Consider the following 19,566-nt stretch of genomic DNA (forward strand, 5'->3'; position numbering starts at 1 on the left):
CAGCAGCAGGAGCGTGGTGCCACATCCCTGGATTCAATGCAGAAAATGAATTAATTACATAAGCAGGGCAGGAAAGGTGAGTACAGTGCCACATTCACCTGCATCCTGCAGTGCCCATCATCCCACCCCCTGACTCTGCCTTCTCAAGCCTAGTCCTGCTACAACTGTACAGAGCGTTGGTGAGACTACACCTGGAGTGCTGCGTGCAGTTTTGGTCTCCTTATTTAAAGAGGGATACACTTCCATTGGAGTCAGTTCAGAGAAGGTTCACTAGGTTGATTCCTGAGATGAAGGGGTTGTCTTATGAAGAAAGGTTGAGCAAGTTGGGCCTATACTCATTGGAGTTTAGAAGAATGAGAGGTGATCTTATTGAAATGTAGAAGATTGTGAGGGGGCTTGACAAGGTAGGTGCAGAGAGGATGTTTCTCCTCGTGGGGGAATAGAAACATAGAAACATAGAAAATTGGTGCAGGGGTAGGCCATTCGGCACTTCGAGCCTGCACCACCATTCAATAAGATCATGGCTGATCATTCTCTCAGTACTCCTTTCCTGCTTTCTCTCCATACCCCTTGATCCCCTTAGCCGTAAGGGCCATATCTAACTCCCTCTTGAATATATCCAATGAACTGGCATTAACAACTCTCTGCGGCAGGGAATTCCACAGGTTAACAACTCTCTGAGTGAAGAAGTTTCTCCTCATCTCAGTCGTGAATGACCTGGCCCTTATCCTAAGACTATGTCCCCTGGTTCTGGACTTCCCCAACATCGGGAACATTCTTCCCGCATCTAACCTGTCCAGTCCCGTCAGAATCTTATACGTTTCTATGAGATCCCCTCTCATTCTTCTAAACTCCAGTGAATAAAGGCCCAGTTGATCCAGTCTCTCCTCATATGACAGTCCAGCCATCCCTGGAATCAGTCTGGTGAACCTTCGCTGCACTCCCTCAATAGCAAGAATGTCCTTCCTCAGATTAGGAGACCAAAACTGAACACTATATTCCAGGTGAGGCTTCACTAAGGCCCTGTACAACTGCAGTAAGACCTCCCTGCTCCTATACTCAAATCCCCTAGCTATGAAGGCCAACATACCATTTGCCTTCTTCACCGCCTGCTGTATCTGCATGCCCACTTTCAGTGACTGATGAACCATGACACCCTGGTCTTGTTGCACCTCCCCTTTTCCTAATCTGCCGTCATTCAGATAATATTCTGCCTTCTTGTTTTTGCCCCCAAAGTGGATAACCTCACATTTATCCACATTATACTGCATCTGCCATGTATTTGCCCACTCGCCTATCCTGTCCAAGTCACCCTGCAGCCACTTAGCATCCTCCTCACGGCTCACACCACCACCCAGTTTAGTGTCATCAGCAAACTTGGAGATATTACACTCAATTCCATCATCTAAATCATTAATATATATTGTAAAGAGCTGGGGTACCAGCACTAAGCCCTGCGGCACTCCACTAGTCACTGCCTGCCATTCTGAAAAGGACCTGTTCATCCCGACTCTCTGCTTCCTATCTGCCAACCAGTTCTCTATCCACGTCAGTACATTACCCCCAATGCCATGTGCACACCAATCTCTAGTGTGGGACCTTGTCAAAAGGCTTTTGAAAGTCCAAATACACCACATCCACTGGTTCTCCCTTGTCCACTCTGCTAGTTACATCCTCAAAAAATTCCAGAAGATTTGTCAAGCATGATTTCCCTTTCATAAATCCATGCTGATTTGGACTGACCCTGTCACTGCATTCCAAACGCGCTGCTATTTCATCCTTAATGATTGATTCCAACATTTTCCCCATTACTGATGTCAGGCTAACCGGTCTATAATTACCCATTTTCTCTCTCCCTCCTTTTTTAAAAAGTGGTGTTACATTAGCTACCCTCCAGTCGATAGGAACTGATCCAGAGTCGATATACCGCTGGAAAATGATCACCAATGCATCCACTATTTCTAGGGCCATTTCCTTAAGTACTCTGGGATGGAATCTAGAACTACTGGGCATAGTTTCAGAATAAGGGATCTCCCATTTAAAACGGAAATGAGGAGGAATTTCTTCTCTCAGATGGTCGTGAATCTTTGGAATTCTCTACCCCAGAGAATTGTGGAGACTGGGTCATAGAATATATTTAACGTGGAGATAGACAGATTTTGAATGATAAGAGAGTCAAGGGTTATGGGGAGCGGGCAGGGAAGTAGAGTTGAGGCCAAGATCAGATCAGCCATGATCTTACTGAATGGCTGAGCAGGCCTGAGAGGCCAAAGGGCCTAATCCTGCTACTTTTTCTTATGTTCTTATGTCAGAAGGGAGGGGAAAAAGAGGGGAAGGGAAGGGGAGGGGGGAGAGTTTCAACAGCGAGTGAAATATGATCATCTTCATCATGATAACTTGCAACATTCTTACCTTGCCACAACTAATTCATGTCTTTTATCTTCCACATGGCCTTCACGCGTGCAGCAGGTGTCGGTAGATGTGGCAGGCGACAAGTCCTCCCCTCCCCTCTTTTTCCCCTCCCCTTCCCTCCCCTCCCCTCTTTTTCCTAGGAGGCAGCAGATGTCTGCCATCACCTGATGTGACATCCTGAGCCTCCTGAGACACTGATGTTCAGACATGTCAAAGAAACTCAGTCTCTGCCTGTAGACCCTGTTTCGTGGGTATCGCCTCCGATGAGCTGCACCTTTCTGCTTTGCCCTCTCTGCTGCTCCCCTCTCTCTTGTGGAGCTACAGGTCTGTGAGCAGCAGCCTGCTGTGGGTCATGTTGCTGGTCATCTTGGTCCTCATCTGAGGTGAATCTGATGTGATGGAGCAAACCTCCAAAGTGTAGAAAGTAACCTCTCAACAAAAGTACTGTGAACAAACCCTTCCCCAGAAAGCAACTGTGAGTACTGAGTATTTATTGGCATATTTCTCTGAAATTGATTCAGCCCCCTCAATTGCCGCTGTGTAATCATCTTGGTTTCACTGGCGAGTTTCAGGAAGCCCAGGAAACCCATGGCTCTGACATTAAAGTCAAAAGTACATGTTAATATCGCTCTAATTGAACGATTAACAATTGTCAAATCACCTCTTCCGAGGGGGTGTGCACACACAGCCTAACGCGCTCAAATTAAATTTGGAAGTCAGCGGGTTCCCGATGCACTGACAGTTTTCCTGAATTTAATCTTCCCGCTCCCAAACCCATGCAATCTTCCAGGTTAAAAGCCCAATGCATCAGTATTTGGGAATTTCCTCCCTACATTATTAACCTGGATACCCATATTATTTGAGGCAAAGGTCAAAATGCAAGCAAAATGAGTAACTTTTCAAGAAGATGTTTTTATTAGTTGAATGCTTTGTTCAACCACAGTCACTAACATTGCCATGAAACACCTTTTATCTTGAAAGCGGAAAGTTTCATTGTTCAATTTTGAAACAGTGCTCAGAAATATTTCCTTTAAAAACTCCCTTGAAATCCATGTAAAGTGACAAATTGTGGGAGCAGCATAATTAATTAAAGCTGCTCCTATCCGTCCGGCCCATCATGTTGATCTTTATTGATCTACATTGGCTCCCTGTCCCCCAACATATTAAATTTAAGCTCCCCATCCTTATCTTTAAATCCCTCCACAGCCTTGTCTCGCTGCACCTCTGCAACATCCTCCAGCCTTGCATCCGTCCCCACACCCTCTTCATCCCTCTGGCTCAGGGCTTTTGTGTCTCCCCCTCTTCCTTTTGCCCCACCATTGGTGGCAGAGCCTTCGGTCATCTTGGTCCCACTCTCTAGAACTCCCTCCCTAAAACCTTTCAGCACACCATTTTACCTCCCCCTTTATAAGCCTTCTCAAAACGCATCTTTGTGATCAGGCTTGTGGTCAACCCTTCTACACTTTCCCTCCTCGGAGTCCATTTCCCTGTCTAGTTGAATTTGTGAAGCCCCTTGGGACTTTTTGACATAAAAGGCACTCTATAAATCCAAGTTGTTACCCTGAGGGACAGGGTCTTCTCTCTTGGTTTGTGATTATAGTTGTCCTTTACTCCAAAAAAGCCACTTTATTTTAGACTGTAATAGAAATGGCATTGATGCAATTTTTGCCATTTATGGTTCGTAATAATTTTTTTAAAAGGATTTCTCTGTGCCAATCTTGCCAAATTTTTCAGCACAGATTAGTACTGACCTTATAAAATATCATTTCAAAGATAAAAAGCACAAATATCTTTTTGTGCTCCTCCTTTCCCACCCTGTCACAAAATGACACTTGCACCACCAGACAGATATTATTGAGCCCCTTTGTGTAATCAATGTTGCCCACATTCAGTAAATATGCCCAAGCACTCTTCAACAATATTCCTTTCCCTACCACCACCAAGTATATGTGTGACATCCTGTGTCACACAGTAAAACAGATTACAGAACTTGCCCTTATATAGCACATTTAGTGTAGAAAAATAGATAAGCACTCACTAATTCACTTAAAATTGATTAAATGTTTTATACAACTGATCAAAATTGTTTACCATCCTTCTAGTGTACGAAAAATCAACAGCCCGAGTGGAATAGCTTTAGTGCTGTACACTCAGATTACAACATGTTACAATGCAGTATTTTATCAAAGGTTTACTTCCTCCTAGTGCTGCACAGAACAATCTTTATTCATAAGCAGTTTCAAACTGCAGCAAGCCACATCTGAAGCTCCGATGACCGCAGATAATAAACAAGTAATTTGTTCTCTAGAAATGAATAACTTCTGCTCGAATACCCAGGTTCAGTTCGAGATTTCCAGCTGGTAAAGTTATTTGCTGTGATCTCATGCCTCCGTTGTAGCAGCAGGTTTGTAAATCACTTTCTGTCCTGTTTCAGTGTTTGACCTGTAAAGGGTAAAAAATAGTTTGCAATATAAGTGACAAATCACTGTGAAGGGAATTAGAAAGAGAAAATCTGGTAGGTTTTTACAAAGGACGCAGGTTCACCAATTTGGTTTATGATTCAATCACCAAGGCTGTTTCATGTTCAAAACATGGGTGCAAACTTTTAGGCTGCAAAATTCGGTACTGCCCAGTTTGGGGGGGTGGGGGGTAACAGCCGCGAGGCAGGAGTTCCTGTGCCAGGCACAGAAGTCCCACCTCACGACCTATATACGGGTTACCGCCCCGGGAGGAAGTGGAGCACAAAATATCGCACTCCACTTCCTCAGTGGGGTGGGAGCGGGCGCAAAGCTTCCGTGACGTTCGCAGCGGTATGTGGTGGGATATGTAGCGCTGGCGCGTAGACAGGGCCCTCCTCTTCATTAAAGGAGTGCCTGGCTGCAAGATCGCGGCATGAACCCCGCACTCGACCAACAAAAAGGCCGCAACCGGTATGTCGGTCATTTTTTTTTTTACGTTCCACACCTCCCCTTTAATTATCGCCCTGCAAGCGGCCTACAGCCGGTAGGCCACCATGAAGCTGTCACAGGCATCACCGGTGGCATCACCCATGGCAGCTACCGAATTTTTGCTCTGGTGCAAAAACGGGTCACTACGCACGGTGATGACGTTGTCATCGCCAGCGCAGCGGAGTGGGGTGCTACCGGTTACCGCCACCGCTAAGCTCCCACGGGAGTCAGTAGCGGCGCCATGCCTGGGCGAAAAGTTGCTTGCGCCCCGAATTTCTCCCCTTAATTTTACTATTCTTTCTCTTTCATAAGAAATACTTTCAATAGATAAGCATTATAAACATTGAAGGACATTATATTAAAGGAGGCTTGCCTAAAGGGGCTGGTGCAATACCAAGGCATATAGGCCAGTAGGGCCGTCGATTCCTGGTTTGTGCTAAATCAGCCTCCGACAGCTGACGCAGTGCTATAACAAGTCTCAATGCCTCTGGGCTAGGAAAGGGGGACAATCAGCAAAGGACTTGCTCCTGCTCACTAACCAATAATCCCTGCTGCATGTTGTGAGAGAACATGAACATGCTTGGCTGTGATGCCATCTATGTTCAAATAGTCTGTTGGCATTCACTTTCTAGGCTCCCATGGGAAAATGGCACTTGGTCAAGGTACCAGAGGCCTGCCATTACCTGTGCAAGTGCACTCAGCGCCTTCAAGAGAAGAGCAGAGAAAACGGGCGAGAAAATTAGAGAACGAAGAATCTCATCATAAATATTCTTTTCAAAGGGGAAGTTTAAAAAATTGTGATCACCTTTAACCCCCTAGCCCTCCATTCTCCTTGGCCCAGCGTGTGTGCTCTCCACAAGCAGTCAGCTTGCCTTTGGCTGAACCCATTCAGTTTTTGGTGTTCAGCTGATATAAATATGTTGGTCGAGCGCTGGATGGAACTACTGCCTGAGAACTGCAGATCACTTCAAATCAAGCCTGGAAAATTGTACAGATCTTAAGGCCGGAATTTTCCGTAAAAAGAATGGGTGGGATTGGAGTGTGGGGGCAGTTAAATTGTTAAAAATGGGATTCTTGACCTGATCCTGCCTCCAACCCGCCCATTTCCAGTTTTGCCGGAGGCGGGACAGGGGGCAGGCAACCAATCCACTCCCAGGGGGCGTTACCTCAATTTAAATATTGTAATGAGGCTGGAAGCTTCTTTTTCCCCGTCCATTTTGAGTTTAACTGCATGTGGACAGGTTTCACACAATTTGTGAAACTCAGCAGTTAAACCGAGGCGGACACTGTTGCATCCAGGTGGTAAGTGGCTTTATACCTACCTCCTGGATCTAGGGTCCTGACTATACCCACCCCCCACAATCAGCGACCCCCCCACGAGGCCTTCAATTGCTTTCCCAGAACTCCCCGCCGCCCCCCCCCCCAAGCCTCTCTCTCCAATGGTGATGACGTGGACAGCCATGATCATCCGGTGGCTGTTCCCAATCCTCCGGCCCCACCTGCCGATCCTCTGACCCCCGCAATCCCCGGCTGACCCCCGCAATCCCCGGCTGACCCCCGCCCCCCCCCCCACAACGATCCCTGATTCCCCTTCACCTCCCAGCGACCCCGGTCACCCCCACCTGATCCCGACCACCCCCCATTACCTGCCGATCCTGCAACCCCCTGCCGATTCTCTCTCTCCCCCCCTACCGCCCCCCCCCCCGCCGATTGCCAACTTACCTGTTTGCCGATCCCGTCCCGCAGATTCCCTAATCCCCCAATTGCTGACCCCACCCCAATTCCCAACACCTCCTCCCACCGATTCCCGACTCCCTCCCACCAATTCCCTCCTCCCCTCCTGCCGATTCCTGATCCCCCCCCCACCAATTACCGATGCCTTCCCTATTCCCGACCCTCCTCCTGCCAATTACTGCTCCCCCCTCCCCCCACCGATTGCCACCCCTTCCCGATTCCCGACACCCCTCCCGCGATCTCTCCCCCAGACCGACCCCTCGAAACTTGAGGCCTACCCTGAGAGACTGGCTGGGTGTAGGCGGGAAACCAAGGCCTCACATTCAAATTAGGTCCTGCCATTAAAGTCGACAGGTCCTGCAGGAAACCGGGCCTCCAGGATTTCCTGCCTGCCCCGGACATCCCCCCGCCCTCATCTCGCCACTCCGAAGAAAATTCCAGCCTAAAGATCTGTAGCAGTGTTAACAGTGTTAATGAAAGAAACTAGCCCTGAAACAGTCCTGTGGATCCCACTTATTCAGCTTTGAAGTACTGTCCACCTACATTTGGCAGATCAGGGCAGAGTTCCGGCATGACTAGGCTCAGCCCAATTTACCACCCCACTAATCTTCAGCAACTCAGGACATGGCCCTTGGATTGCCCTCCCTCCCAGTGAGGAAAGTGCCTGGTCTCTGCTCTGCACCTCCCCCTAGTGGCACAGTTGAGATTGCAGTTAGCATTGCAAAATAAGTCCAATTTTCTGACTCTTAATTTCTATGCTGACTTTATGCTAGATTTAACTGAGTGATGAATGCGTACCATTGAAAACATCATTATCAGGGGCTACTAGCTCATGTCTGAAAACAATTATTTTATCTTTGGCCAGAGGGTAGAGTGAATATATAATACTGGCTAGGGTGGACAATCGTACCAGGAATGTTAGGTCATAAGAGAATAATTATACTAACTGTGTCAAATCAAGATTGCTGTCTATAATGGTTGACCCTCCAGAAAGGAAAGCAATGTTTCAAAACTAACAGCTGTGACATGAAAAGCGTTGCTTCTGGCCTGACCTAGTAAACGTTCCCCATCTACTCAGGTGATAGAAATACGTTACATTATGATTACCAGCCTGTTGAGAAAGAACTAGCAGCGTCTTTCAGGAAGCCAACCTCTACTTCAAAGGAAGTGGTAAGAATGTCTGGGCAGTAGCCCTGGGATGTTTAGTTCACTTAATTCAATGGAATATCTACATCATGATGGAAAGACTGGAGCTGTATACCAACATAAAGAGTCTGAAAAGAGGCTGAGGTTCAAAATAGATTCTGAAAATTGTGTGTGAGTCTAAAATTGCTCCACTGTAAACAGGCTCACTGGGCTAAATGGTCTACTCCTGTTCCTGTGTGAATTTCTTTTAGGTAATAAACTTGACTGGTAGCTTAGCCTGAACTGCAATACATGACAGTGCAGTGCTTTTCCACCTATCAAAAACATAAGTGTGTGGTGAGCCATGTTTTTCTTTCTTTGATGATTTATAAATACATTTATTATAACTATGATTCTATGAAATGCTGTGTTCAGTTTTAAGTAGATAGTTTGGCGATACTGTGCCATTCTCTATACTTATAAAAGTAAAACTCTCCTAATGGACTAATACATTTGGTTAAATCTGTATATGCTGTTAAATTGCTGTTAACGGTCTCTACTTATTTATGAAGTGGATAATAACTGTTCTCATCGTTCTCACCTTTGTCTTTTCCTTTGTTTCATCACATAAATTACAAAGGCCAAAGCAGTACATCCAAACAGGATCCCAAATATAGTGGCCAGCATATCACCTACAGATACATAACAGATAATTGATTAGAATGCTCATTTAAAAGCAAGAGGCACCAAATTTCCTTTGGGCCAGTGGACGATGGGGGCTTTGTGTTGGGGAATGGTGGGCAGAAGTTCCGCCATCTGCTATTCTTCCTCCTAAGCCCGAGAAAGCTGGACAGCAACCAGATACCAGCATCCCGTTCAGTGGAGCAGAGTAAGTGGGGCTCACAGCGGTGTTCCAGGCTGCAGTGATGGCCTTGAAAACTCCAGGTGATAACAACCAGCCAACGGAATAGGCCCTCTGAGAACAATGTTTCTTCATTTTTAGCTGGTCCTGCCAGCTTTGAGCCCATGTGGCTTTCAATCGCCATATTTTGCTCCCTGCCCCCTGTAGCAATGCTGAAGATGTCCAAATACTGGTACAGGTGTCCACCTGATTTATGGTATTGCCCTATCCCTGCCCTGACCATGAAAACTCTGGCTTATGGTCAACAATTCCCACTCCGCTGTAGTTATGATGTCAGAGTGGAATATTTGGGACACACGGTTAATACCTTCACACACATGGATATATTCGCTTCACAATTAACTCAGTTCTCTTGGTTACAGCCCCATTGAAGGGGCCTGTTTCAGATTGCCATTGAGTCAGCAAACAAAGGGAGCTGTCTAAGGATTTGAGTCCTAAGATTGCTTGGCTTTTTGAATGGATTCCTGCCATAGGTTTAGCAGGGGTTATCTGGAATGGCTGTAAATTTGGCCAGGACCTGGATATGCCTTGTAGTAGTGGTTCCTGAATAGTCTTATGGGGCAGAACCTGCACTTGACGAGGGACATGGGATGGGGGAACAGGAACTCCATAGGTCAGGAGCACCAACTCCTTACTCCTCAATCACGACCCAATGTGGCATCAGCATGGGTCCAAGAACAATTTGGGGACTAGACCCCAAAGATGGTTGGTGTGAGGAGTCAAGATTGTTTTGCTACTTTTTAAGGTCACCTTCTTTGTAAGAGGACTGTGGGACAGTCAGACTGTTTTACTAGGGGGTATCTGGCATACCCCAGGTCAGCCAACTGCTACTGGTGTTTCTAGTAACGTTGGTTGGATTGCCACAGATGCACTCCCAAACCACCAAAAGCCTGTTCCTTCCTCCTCACTACATGAACTTCAGCGGGATGGAGTTCCATGGCATGCATGCTCCCAGTAAGGTTGGTGCAGGCTCGAAGGGCCGAATGGCCTACACCTGCACCTATTTTCTATTTTTTTTCTATGTAACTACTTTTGTGATTTTTGTGGATTCCAGATTTCAAAGGTTTGAAATTTGCAACGATTCACTCAATATTTGGGTCATGCTGTTTTTTAACGCAGCAAATCACAAAGCTGAGTCTCAACTCAAACCCCTGTATCTTCAGAAAATGGTAAAATAAAAATAACAACTGGGTATAGTTCGCAGGTGGAAATGACTGTACAAACTAAAGAAGCCGCATACTGCAGATGATAATTTGCGGAATAGATCGTTACCTAGGTAATGAAAGGCAATTCACTTGAAGTATTCAAAAAAGGGCAGGACTCATTCCAGATTCAGCAGGCAGGGAAATATGGGTTTGGGTCAGGAGACTGGCATTCTCGGTCATGCCAACCATGGCACCCAAAGCAGCAACCTCATTGTAGATGACTCCATTCTCATTCTGGAGCTGAGCAAAACATGGCTCATGGATGGCAATTCCTGCCCCCTCATTGAAGTCTTGTCACCTGGCAATATTTTCCTTCATTTGCCCCATCCAAATCACCACAGTGGCCTCTATCATCTCTCTAGCATCTTCCATTCCTTCAATCACTTTATCCTGTTTCATCTTCTCACCCCAGGCTCCATGCCAATTTCTTTACCAAGATGTCCTCCCTTCTCTCTTCCATTAGCCTTTGCATCAAGCATCAGCTCATCCTTCATTTCACACCTGAACACCTCTACTCCCTCTCCTCTGTCTTTCCATCATTTCATCATCCTAGAAAGGAACATTTTAAATTTACCTGGAAAGGCCTCTTCGGTCTTCAGAAATGGTTGTAGCTGCTGGGGACGGCTGTTGCGGGTGCATCATTTTCCTCTGGGTTAAGATGGCACCAGGGACATTGGCCTTTACGAGACTCTTGCCTGAGTCAGGCAGGTGCCTCATGTGTCTGAACTATCAGGCATTCTAAAATCGAAACCGAGTGAGTATTTTAGCCACTCCATTTTCACTGCACCCTTGTTTGGTTTCCAGTGGGCGCAGGGATTTAAAATTACTCCCAATTATTCCAATGTCCTCCTTTCTGCCCTCCCATTCTTCACCATCCACAAATTCCAAGTTGTCAAAAACTCTAACTGGCTGCCCATCCCCCAACGTACTAAATTTAAAATCTTTGCCCTTATCTTGAATTTCCTCCATGTCTTTTCCTCCTCTTCTCTCTGCTCCTCTACATTTTTCTCTCCTCTTTTAAAAACAACCCATCCTGCCCCACTCCCTTTGGTCTTTGGTCTTTTGCGTGTGAACTCCTCCCTTTGCCCCATTATTAGTGACAGAGCCTTCAGCTGTCTGGAACTCCCTCCCTAAACCTCTCTACCTTTCCACTTCTTTCTTTTCTTTTCCATGTCTCTCTCATTTCCTTTAAGAACTTTCACAAAACCCATCTTTTAAATCAGGCTCACGCAGCCCTTCTAATTCCTTCCTCCGTGGCTTGATGTCTATTCCATTTGTGAATTTCCTTGGGATGTTTTTATGTTAAAGGTGCTATATAAATGCAAGCTTTTGGTATTAAGGGAAATTAAAAATGGCTAGTGCATTTCTATTTAGTTATTTGAACAAAAAAGTTTCCACCTTATTTTGCAACCCCAGTTGACCAGTTTAAGTTTGTCCTAATTGCTAATGTTCGTGCAGTCTTTGAAGTTTATTAAGATATTGTATAAAGTTTGGATTTTTTAGTTACGAGTTCACTGAGTAAACATTATCTGTTCTAACAGGAATATGAGACATCTGTTAACATGTAGCTTTTAGTCAATTCAGGACATGATTTTATCAGCAGCACTGAGTTAGAATCACAAGGACTGAAGAAATGTTTTCTATCAAAAAAACATAGAGAATAAAAACATAGAAGCTTAAAATACTTACCTAAAGTGAAATAGCTGCCATCGACTGAATTAAAAGAGGAAGAAAGAAACAAAAGTTACACATTGTAGAAATAATATGCTAATATAACATTTACCAATAAACATCACAAAGAAATCATTATTTGCCAAGTTTTACTGTTGAAAATAAAATACGCTTTTACACAACACTTTTATAAGAAAGGAAATATCTGGATCATGCCAGCTAACGACAGATACAAATAGCTAAAGCACTTCAGAACTGAGAGTACATTGTGGATTTAGTAAATGATGCAATCTTAAGGTCCAACCCCTGTCAGGAATCAGAATAAATAGCTTTTTTCTGGCCAAGCTTTCAGACCCATGGATTTAGATCAGTAATTTTACATTTTTAGAGGTAAATTTTCCAGTTGTTCTATAAAGTTGTCAGATGTTAATAGCAATGTTTTGAGAATTTCAATGTTTAATTATTTGAGATGTGGGATACTATATATTAAAAAAAAACTACAACTGACTCGCAGTGGCTCAATGGGTAAATGTATTACATAATGTGGTACTGAGCTTTACATACAAAGCTCTCAGGTTTCCTCACTGGCCTGTGTTCACTGAGCTATTTGATCCCATCTGCAGGTGTTGTTGGGGTACTAGAATTGGGAAAACACACAAAACAAATCACTAGGCTTCCCGTTCCTGGCTGTTTTCCAGTATCGCCTGCAAGAAGTTTATTGCTGATCCTGGAAAAGGATAGCATCCGGCTCAGCTTTGACACTTCATTCAGGGGCTCACTGATACTCAAGCCCAGATTTTCTGTTTGGGATCACTCAATTTACAAGTACAAATCGGGTGATCCTTGTAATATAGAGCTCCACCTAGTGGACTACTGTGGTAACGCAACTGCTGATGTATATAATAAAAGGATCATGTGCCAAGGTCGCATGACAAGTTCCTGCAGAGCCATCTTGAGTATGTGCGTGTTTGAGATGTCATAAAGAATATATCACAATCCTGATCCGAGAAGTAGATGAAGATGTTTGCGTTGGATCTCTACTCACTTTGTGTCACACACAATTTCACTTGGATGGTGGACAGTGGGGTACAAACACCCTCCTCGAACAGATGGGCACTTGATTTAAATATTAATTTGAATGCGACGACACCCTAACATTTCATGATGCATGTGCATTTAGACATGGATGTCTAGGATTTTTAGGTAATGGTACTTTCAGTATTTCAGCCATTTCCTAACCATTATTCCTCATTTTCCCCCTTTGATCCTGCTGGCATTTCACATTCACCTAAGCCTTTGTCCCCGTGGTTGGAATGCTTATTTTAGCCCCAAGCATCATAACCCGCACCAATGGGTTTCCCGATGGGAATTCCCTAATCTGAGGAAATAGAAGACCAATGAAAAAATGCCAGATCAGGCTGCAAGACAGGTGCTTTGTGTCCACCCATCAGTACTCACACACCTGTATCTGCAGGCAGAGGTGAACAGACATAAGGACATAAGAATTAGGAGCTTGAGTAGGCCATACGGCCATTCAACACGATCATGGCTGATCTTTGACCATAACTCCACTTCCCTTCCCTTTAAGGGAGAGAAGGACTCTTTGGACACGGTAGCCCAGTGTGCAGCACTGCTGAGGCATCCACCCTGTTAGCACTCCAAGGAGGAAGTGAAGCGCTTGATTTAGAGCTCCACTTCCTTCCAGGGGCGGTAACCTGAATCTTTTGGGAGGGGCAAAACTTCTGCGCCTGGTGCCTCCCAACTGTTACCGACCCCAAACAAGGTGACAGTGAATTTCACCCCCAATCCCTTTTGGTCTGTAGGTTATGATAAAGCAATTTACCTGGAGGTGAATGGTTACAGGACAACCTCTGGGAAATTTCTAACTGTAATTAAGAAGCTTTTCAGGACAGCATTCTGTTAATCTAACATTATTTGATTGCGTTTCACAGACACAGATCACAGACGTTTAATGTCTTATCTCGGGTCTCCTGTCATAGAGCACTACTGAGTAATTGAAACTGAAACACTTCTCATGGCCTGACATTTAGTATCCAATCAGAAACGACAGCATGTCTGACTCTCAAAGTTCCAGTTTGAAAGGGTTGTAAACCTGCACCTAGCATGATAACAGCTAGCACAATAAAACTATTTACAGAAACTATAATAATTCAATAAAGCTGACATCAAGACTGCAAAACCCACTAAACAAAACATCTCTGCCCCATTACACCGCAGAGAGCAGTAGAAGCATCACTGTATTCAGCTTACCAAAAGTATGATTTGCAAATCGCTCTAACAGTGATGTATACTACCTAAATTAACCCAGAACTCTTCTTCTCCTCTTAGGCAGTCCCTCGGGAGTCGAGGATGACTTGCTTCCACATTAATATGAGTTCTCAGGTGACTGCTGAGTCCAATGCAGAACCTACAGTCTCTGTCACAGGTGGGGCAGACTTTGGTTGAAGGGACGGGTGGATGGGGTGCTTGGGTTGTCGTGCGCTCCTTCCGCTGTTTGCGCTTGGCTTCCGCTTGCTCCCGGCGAAGAGACTCGAGGGGTTCGGCACCTTCCCGGATACTTCTTCTCCACTTTGAGTGGTCTTGGGCCAGGGATTCCCAGGTGTCGGTGGGGATGTTGCATTTTTTCAAGGAGACTTTGAGGGTATCCTTGAAACGTTTCCTCTGCCCACCTGAGGCACGCTTGCCGTGTCGGAGCTCTGAGTAGAGCACTTGTTTTGGGAGTCTAGTTTCGGGCAGGCAGACGATGTGGCCCGTCCAGCGGAGCTGATCGAGCATGGTCCATGCTTTGATGCTGGGGATGTTGGCCTGAGTGAGACCACTGACGTTGGTGCACCTATCCTGCCAAGGATCTTGCGGAGGCAGCGGTGGTACTTCTCCAGTGCTTTGAGCTGCCTGCTGTATATTGTTCATGTCTCTGAAGCATATAGGAGGGCAGGTATCACTACTGCTCTGTAGACCATGAGCTTGGTGCCGAGTTTGAGGTCCTGATCTTCAAACACTCTCTTCCTCAGGCGACCGAAGGCTGCACTGGCACACTGAAGGCCGTGTTGGACTTTGTCATCGACGTCTGCCCTTGTTGACAGTAGGCTCCCGAGGTATGGAAAATGGTCCACGTTGTCCAAGGCTTCGTCATGGATCTTGGTAATCAGGGGTCAGTACTGTGTGGCGGGAGTAGCATTTTCTGAGGATCTACTTATATTATTGATAATGTTGTCCTGCAAGGTACATTTTAGACACTGCCTGGGGTTGAACTAAGCCATATTGACCAGATGATTCCAGCTTCAATCGCTGGCCTGTGTTGAGTTTGCTGATCTGTTTGGGATGCTACACTCACCCCTAGTAGGTTAGGAAGGGAGAAAATCAGCCGAGAATTATATAGCATTAAATTCCATCAGTGGCACTGTAAGTTTATCTCAATAATATGTAGCTGCGTTATAAACGGGAGATGGTTTGGATGTTCAGCCTTCCAGTGCTGATCCTGCTAGAGTCTGAGTAATCTATTCATAATAAAGAAACAATTACATAATCTCCAAAGTTCACAAGTCCAGGTGGCTCTCCCCTTCCTCCACCCCACGCACAATGGTGAGGCCTGCTTGTGCCTTTTGGAGACCGGTAACTTCATCTCACCTGTGCTAGCCAACGCCATGCCAGGTCCCTTACAGATCAAGGAAGTGGGAAGCCTGGTGTAGAGAGTCCCCACCACCCAGGAACTAAGGCATAGATTTAAAGTAAGTGGTAGGAGGTTTAAAGGGAATTTGAGGGGAATTTTTTCACCCAGAGGGTGGTAGGGGTCTGGAACTCACTGCCTGAAAGGATGGTAGAGACAGAAACCCTCACCACATTTTAAAAAGTACTTGGATATGCACCTGAAGTGCCGTAACTGACAAGGCTACAGACCAAGAGCTGGAAAGTGGGATTAGGCTGGATAGCTCTTTGTTGACCGGCATGGACACGATGGGCTGAATGATAAATTTCTATGATTCTATGAAGGAAAGTAAGGGATATGGAGATAGTGCGGGAAGGTGGAGTTGAGGTAGAAGCTTAGCTATGGTCTTATTGAATGGCGGAGCAGGCTCAAAGGGCCATGTGGCTTACTCTTGTTTCTATTTCTTATGTGTCAGTGCCCTCATAAGGAACAAGCTTTTATCAACTATGGTCAGGAGCTGGCGCACCTGGGTTCCGATCTTTATCCAAGCCACTCTGCCAAACTCCCACTGAACTACAGCAAAAGTCCAATGTAACAGCCAAGGGAATTTGGCCCCATATGCTTTTTCCCACATTTTTTTTCTGCCAGTAAGACAATCCTGGAATGCTCAGTTCAACTATTATTCATATTGTGTGTCAGATTCTCTAATGTGTAACAAGCTAAAAATCCTCTTACCTCGGTTATTACTGTATATACCTGATTCACCAGATTCTGAGCCTGTTAAAACATTAAACAGAATATTAAGTGTTGGGGAATGCACTGGACAGGAGACTTGAAAACTAATACCAGTTTGAATGTTAAAAGTATTTCACCCAATAATTACAATATCCTTGTGCAGATGAAGATAATGACAAAACGGGTTGGATTTTCTAATCCAGTCTGAGTCCCACAGATCATGGGCAGAACCTACCCATCTCATGGACTACTGACCCTGACCCATCATCCCAGATCAGTGCTATGTACATAACAGAGGAGGGTTGCTGGCAGTATTCCAAGCTGTGCATTGTTGGCCATTTGCAGGGGTGAGGAAAATGTCTGTGGCTGGCTTTGGCCGCCTGCTGCGGAGTCATGTGGTTAGCAGGCTCCAGGGCTGCAGAATAACATTAATTTTTTGATTTTTTTTTACAAACATATTGTGCCTTGCCGAGTGCAGTTGATTGCTCCTCTGCCATTTTAGCAATGCTGGATGCCATGAATGCAATGTCATTTGAATAAGCCCACACAAATATGGGTAGAAGTATTCTGCATTGGCCAAAATCACAGTCGTGGCTGTCGATGCCGGAGACCCAGCAGATGGCGCCTTGGCCCATTTCCCACTACTAACTGCCTCACCTCCAGCTCCACCTGTATGGAAAATCTTGCTCAACCAGTCACCCTTGCTCACCGACCTATTTCTCTGCTATTGACTAGCTTTGACTTGATGAATATGCCTCAGCCGGGGCCAGAGAGAAACGGCTGCAGCAAACATGTAACAGCTTTAACATCGTAAAACATTCATCCTCCTGTGTTTATCTTGAGGCAAAGTCCAAGGTACGTTTTACTGCCACAATGAACTTATTATATGACATCCCACTCGCTTCAGCTATGGCACAGCAAACAACCTATATAAAGTCATAGCCTTCATATAAAAAAGGCTTGTTCTGGCCTTGTTCTTTCATCAACCCTTTGGCCTTGTACCTGAGTGTCTCTGATAAACACTTTACCTATAAAATATATAACTGCTTCAGCACACAAATGATTGCCATATCCGTGCTGGATGTATATTTCGATAGAATTCATTACAACTCTATTAGACTATCTATTATGGTTAATATAATCTTAAGATTAGACCACACGATCGAATATAATCTTAAAATCTGCTTTTGATTTGATTGGTAGCATTTTGGTCTCTAACTCAGAAGGTCATGAGTTCAAGTTACTTGTCCCTGTGGTTCAGGTGGGCTGCATAAGACACTATTTGAATAAGAGCAGAGCGTTCTCCCAGCATCCTGGTTAATATTCCTCCCTCAGTCAACTCCACAAAAACTGGCCATTCATCCAACTGCTGTGCACAAATTGGCTGCCACATTTCCCTACATAACAACAGTCAACACTTCAAAATAATTAATTGTATGTGAAGCACTTTGGGATGTTTCTGAGACATGTGATAAGGGGCTATAAAAATGTAAGCTGCTTCTTTTCAATTTGGCTACATATCTGTAATATATAATATGCTCAGGGGCACAATTACATTTAAAGAGTTGGGGCAGAGAAATTGGGGCAATTTTGTGATTTGGGGGAAGGGCAAGAGGAAGACATAACTCCTGCCACAACAAATCTGTGTGGGATACGTTGCCCTCAATCCCTCCACCATTCTCCTCTCACTAAACTATTTACAGCCATGTGTGCATGCTTAATTCATCCTAGAGGTGAAAAATATATCAATATAATAACTATATTTGAACAATTCTAACATTTTATGCAAATAAACTGTTTATCAATTGTATGTCAAAAATCAAAACAATTTGTTTTTGCTGTTCAAATGCCCTGCAACCACACACACATCTCGTGCAGTCTCATACTCTCTTACTGCTAAAATGCACTCACTTACTAATTAATTTTTATTGTGTTTTCACTGATTTATTCTCACTATTCCAACTTCAAAACTGGATCCCTGGGCAGCTGAATAAAGTCCTGCTCTTTCATTATAATTCGTTCATGCACCATTTTTCTCAATAAGTTTATGGGAGAGCAAGGGACATACTAATTGACATTGGGATTCTAATTGGCTGAAACTGATTTTAAAGTTTCTCAGCGAATCAAAAGGGCAATTTTGAAAGTTTGACCTCAGGTCATCTTGAAGGTAAAAACTTGATGTGATATTTTGGGCACCAGAAACAGAAACAACACGGTGGAACAAAAAATACTTGTTGGTAGCTAGCTTAAAGATGCTGTCAAAATTAATTATTTCATCAGTGGCGCTTGGAGCTTTAAATAGAATGCTCAGAATGATATAAAATTACAGGTTATATTCACAAATCAAAAAAAAGTCCCAGAAAAGCACAATTCAACCGTAACGATTTTTGTGTCATACTGGTCCGTAAATCTGGAAATTATTGTACCTGATTTGTCATCTCCCTCGGATTCAGTGGAGTCTTCCTTAGGAACTGTGGGCACAAAAGTCACTATGTTATTTGAAGTGCTAGATGGCGCTCTCAACTTTTGCTCTTGACTACTAATATCAGATTGAATATTCAGCACATTTAATCTGTAAAACATTCACAATATCATTAAGCAGCAATAAGCAAAGTTTCCATTTGGAGTCCTAGTCACTGTCACTTATCTGCTCATATTTGATTGGTTTATTAGCTGGATCTTAATGGACTAGGATCAGCCTGTCAAAATAACTGAGGCAAACTCCTAACAGCTACGAGGTTATAAAATTTGCATTTTAACTAACATGACCCTGTGCATTTGCCTCAAGACAAAGTCCAATAAAGGTAAACTTTTCCATCACAATTGACTCCGTTTGTTCCATGCAAATATAAGAAAATATAAAGCCATATGACCAATTGACCCTGTTCCCCTCCACAGACCTTGCAAAATACACTCTCTTGTGAACAAGGGATGATTCTCAGCTTCCTTTCCGTCATTTTGGTGATGGTTCTGGGACAGGCAGGGGTGGGAGATAAACTGGGAGAATTGTTCTGCTTAACACCACCACTAACAGGATTTCCTGCCTGAATCAATGGCTGCCTAAGGAGGAAGCGACATGAATACACCCATACAAATTTGGGTGGGAATATTTAAATTAGTCAGCAATAATAGATTGACATTATGGGG

The 19,566-nt window shown here is 44.5% G+C and overlaps 1 protein-coding gene across 3 annotated transcripts in view; it reads right to left on the minus strand.

Annotated features, from left to right (window-relative positions):
- Positions 1–3,304: 3,304 nt before the first annotated feature.
- The window catches only part of ca9 (carbonic anhydrase IX), a 155,882-nt gene continuing 139,620 nt past the window's right edge, over positions 3,305–19,566 (minus strand). For all 3 annotated transcript variants that reach the window (XM_070862485.1, XM_070862484.1, XM_070862486.1), the window contains 5 exons: positions 18,846–18,890; positions 16,420–16,461; positions 12,036–12,059; positions 8,821–8,911; positions 3,305–4,854 (listed from right to left, as the gene is read on the minus strand). In XM_070862485.1, the coding sequence (XP_070718586.1) occupies positions 4,794–4,854; positions 8,821–8,911; positions 12,036–12,059; positions 16,420–16,461; positions 18,846–18,890 (263 nt within the window). In that variant the 3' untranslated portion in view covers positions 3,305–4,793. The remainder of the gene's footprint in view (positions 4,855–8,820; positions 8,912–12,035; positions 12,060–16,419; positions 16,462–18,845; positions 18,891–19,566) is intronic.

The sequence above is a fragment of the Pristiophorus japonicus genome, chromosome 2 (genome assembly GCF_044704955.1).
Source record: "Pristiophorus japonicus isolate sPriJap1 chromosome 2, sPriJap1.hap1, whole genome shotgun sequence".
Taxonomy (NCBI): Eukaryota; Metazoa; Chordata; class Chondrichthyes; family Pristiophoridae; genus Pristiophorus; species Pristiophorus japonicus.